The sequence below is a fragment of the Ambystoma mexicanum genome, chromosome 5p (genome assembly GCF_040938575.1).
Source record: "Ambystoma mexicanum isolate Mex_15411 chromosome 5p, UKY_AmexF1_1, whole genome shotgun sequence".
Lineage (NCBI taxonomy): Eukaryota > Metazoa > Chordata > Amphibia > Caudata > Ambystomatidae > Ambystoma > Ambystoma mexicanum.
In genome coordinates, this window is record NC_090930.1 from 1073381234 (window position 1) to 1073385238 (window position 4005).

General features: G+C 44.3%; 1 protein-coding gene across 1 annotated transcript; it reads right to left on the reverse strand.

Moving 5' to 3' along the window:
• Positions 1 to 287: 287 nt before the first annotated feature.
• Positions 288 to 2549, reverse strand: LOC138480624 (E3 SUMO-protein ligase KIAA1586-like). The gene has a single exon (XM_069612318.1). The coding sequence runs from the start codon at positions 2547 to 2549 to the stop codon at positions 288 to 290; it is 2262 nt and encodes a 753-aa protein (XP_069468419.1).
• Between the last annotated feature and the right edge of the window lie 1456 nt (positions 2550 to 4005).

Consider the following 4005-nt stretch of genomic DNA (forward strand, 5'->3'; position numbering starts at 1 on the left):
TCAAAGCTCAAGGTGATTATTTATTGGACCCTTAACTGGGCCGTTGACAAAAGGATAGGTGTTGAGGTACATTAACAGGTGCATTCAAATGTGTAGACAATTGACAATTTCCCAACTGGTCGGGCCTAAATTACTAAGTACATATTGTGTAGCAGACTGCTTGCTACGTGGCTTAAAGTATAACAAATCAAAGCTCAAGGTGATTATGTATTGGACCCTTAACTGGGCCGTTGACAAAAGGATAGGTGTTGAAGTACATTAACAGGTGCATTCAAATGTGTAAACAATTAATTGACGATTTCCCAGAACCCCACATAATAATCTTCAAGGGAGTCCTTCTTTGCATGAGCTTGCTCGCAGTGTGTTTCCTCAGCTGTTCGTCTCCCTTTTGCCAGCCAGCTTTTTACAAAGGACAATGGCTTAAATGCTTTTACTGGAGGGCCATTAAGTTTCAGCCATAAACATGAGGAAATAGTGGCCACATGGAGGGATGCTCGGCTTGGCGAAGCAATTAAATTCATGGCGCTGAAGCCCCTTTCGCAATCTGCATTACTTGCGGGCAACGTTTCCATGCAAGCAACCAAAGCCCTAAATGCTTCAGGGCACCTTTTGCCACCAAAGTCCTTAAAATCCCTGAAGGCATGGATGGTGTCTCTGATTGGGAGTTGAAATTTCGTACACAGTCTCTGAATCTCATTTTCACCATAAAGTACAATGTCTTCATCATTCGGTAAATTCTTTGCATCCAAGACACTGAAACTGGCTACAAGTTCTTTATCCAAGTCTGGAGCACACCTTTTGGCAAGGTTAACTGAAAGGCTTTGATAAAATTGCCTTTCATTCAGAGACACAGAGTTTGCCCTTCCCTGGGAAATATGAACGCCCTTGAAGTGTCCACAATCAACTGCACTCTGAGCAGTAGAAGCAAACTCCCCCGGAGATTCTTTCATCGCAAAGAATCTCCGTACTTGCCCCACCAAGAGTCTGTGTGCATCCACAATTGTGATATCCCGGCTCTGAAGAGCCAGAGACAAGTCTTTCAGTTCTTGAAGGGCATCGCACATAAGCCCTAAATCTTTCACAAAAGAGTTGGAGGTAAGCTTCTTAAGCAGACCGTCATATTTGCTTCTGTCCCTTGTGGGTCTTGAGAGATCCTTAGCAGCTTCTCCGAAATGCTTACACAAAGCAGGGAAGCAGTTCCAAACAGCTTGAACCGTCCTATAACTTGATGCAACCCATCGTGTGTCCAGCATCTTCCCTATCTTCTGCAGCTGCAAACCCAGATCACTGGCAGCCATTTGTAGCTGTCTTGTGTTTTTTGGTGACATGCTGTATGTGGCATATAAAGAGTCCATGAACATTTTAAAATGATTGGCCCCACCAACATCATCAATAGTGTCTCCAACGGCCAGTTCAAGGCGGTGAGCTAGACAATGCCATGATAACACAAGATTTGGGAATTCCGCTCGCAATAATGTTATCACCCCCCCTTTGCTACCAAACATTACAGCTGCACCATCCGAACAAATAGCAATCCAGATCTCATGCAACAGGGTCTTTGTGATGCCAACATTCTCAAAATACCCCAGCAGAGCTTCCTTTATGGCCAAGGCATTTGTCTCTTGGAGATCCACTAGACCAAAGAAAATGGTGACTGGTTTACAATGAGCCCCGAAAAGACCCCGCAGATAAATAATCAAAGTTGATTTGTTGCTGACAGTGGTGCTCTCGTCCACAAACACAGAAATCTTTGGCTTGTGTTCTCTGATATAACACACTAACTTCTTTTGCATTTCTGATGCAATATGTCTCACTATCTCTGTTGCAGTAACATTACTGCGCAACACACGACCCATTTCAACACCATTCACCTCCTGGAGGTCCACCAAATCAGGGTGATCTGTGAATGGCCGATTCTTTTTGGTCAAGTAGAAAACAGTGTGAAACACTCTGCATGTGCTTTCCAAATGTTTGCCACTGCTTTGCTGCATGACTTCTGTCAAGTGGTTATTTTTTCGCGCTGTTAGAATGTCTTGTGATGCCTTATGAGCACCACTTGACTTGTGCTCCATAATCTTCTTTCGGAGCTGCTTCTGCCTAGCATGTTTGCCAAAACCTGAAGGACCCACCTTTCCATCGGCCCATTCCATGCTTATGCGCAAACCTTGCCCACAGGAGTGCACGGATAAGCCACCTGTTGCTTTCACGTCCCTACACACAGAGCATCCAATGTGGCCTGAAGCCAGAAAAATCCATTCATATTCCCCCTTAAAATAGCACCATTGCTGCACGCTCCAGCAATCAGGGGTTAGAAGAGGCTCTTCTGGCACAGGCTGCAGTGTAGCGGGAGATGCACTGGAGCTACTGGCCTCCTTAGCGCAAGAATCCTGGCATATTTCTGGTGCCTCACTTCTCGAATTGACTGGGCTAGCTTCCTCATCCCCACTCAGAATGGTGGCAGCCTCCTCCACCTTACATCTTTTCGCTGATGGCAAGTAGTCAAACAATGAAGTCTGCACAGACTTGCGCTTGGGAAGTACCGCAGACATCGTTAATGGCCGCTCAAAATCTTGGGTGTATCACTAGCAGATCTGTTTCTAACCTGTGCACGGCCGAAACTCTCGGCTTCCTATCTGTAAAAAAAGAAAATGTGGTTTACTGCTCTGAACCTAGTTTATATATAAATTACTACATCTTATTGCAGTGACAAAGGCAGTATTCTAATTTGGGTGGTAAATAAACCTAACAACCACTAATAAATGGATTCAAAGCCTTCCTGTAGCATAAGATGTGATATCCGACACCTTGCCATTCCTAACCTGAGATCCATCCTGTAACATGAGATGTGATATCAAACTCCTTCCCATTCCAAACATGAGACCCTTCCCATAGCCTGAGATGTGAAATCTCAATCCTTCCTATTCCAATAATGAGACCCTTCCTATAGGATGGGATGTGATATCTTACAACACAAGAGTGTGAGTTCAGTTCACAGAGGTATGTAGTGTCCCCAACCTCGCATCTTACTTCTGGGTATCGATGTGATGATGCAAAGCACCGGAACGCACCCTGTAGCCAGGGGGCGCACACTGCAGCATCCAAGAGACAGATTTAGCGTAGAGAGTAGTGTGGTAAAAGGCCATGGCTACTGTCGGCTGCCTAACCCTTTACTGTTTTCCCTTGGACCTCTCTGCAGTTAATCATATACTTTTAGTTCTTACACTTTCCACACAATTTTACACTATAACCTATAGTTCTCACTTTGTTCTCGACTATCCTGTTGACCTTTTATCTACCTTGATGCTTGCAATATAGTCTCCCATACTGTATCATCTGTTTTGGACTCTTTGTACTCCCAATTTTGTACCTTGTGTATATATCATGCAATGTCTGTAACATGAAGCTTAAAGTAACCTTGTAACCTTTGCGCCCAGTTACCCGAGGGTTTGGTGCGCCTTATAAATGAGGAAACAAACAAACAAACACACTCACTTTCAGTGAGTTTACTTCTCACTTCCCAATACATGGTTGATTTGTGGAGCAAGCATACACAAATAAGGATTCAAAGCAAAGAGGGAGCTCCACAACTTTGCAGATACTATGAAGGGGAAGCACTTGGAATTGTCTTCAATGGCACAGGGGCATTATGTAGTGAGGTGGGACACCAGGCGCTGCCGCCAGGTGCTGACCTCACATGCCATGTAATGAAGGAGCACACCCTAGGATAGAACCATATATGCCTGAACATTCTGGCCGTGGAGACCGTTCAAAGCGGTTGGTTAAATGTGCCATAATATGAGAATGCAATGCTGAGCTCTGTATAACCAATACATCACAAGTGAACACAAATCTGAATTTGTAAGAAGTTTATTTAAATACATTAGAAGTAAGAACCCTACAAATGGCGACGAGAGACGGGACGTAAAGAAATCCGCATAAGAAGGTCCATGGAGAGACAGAAGCAGAGCCCTAATGGAAAAACACTTGACAAAGAAAATGACGACA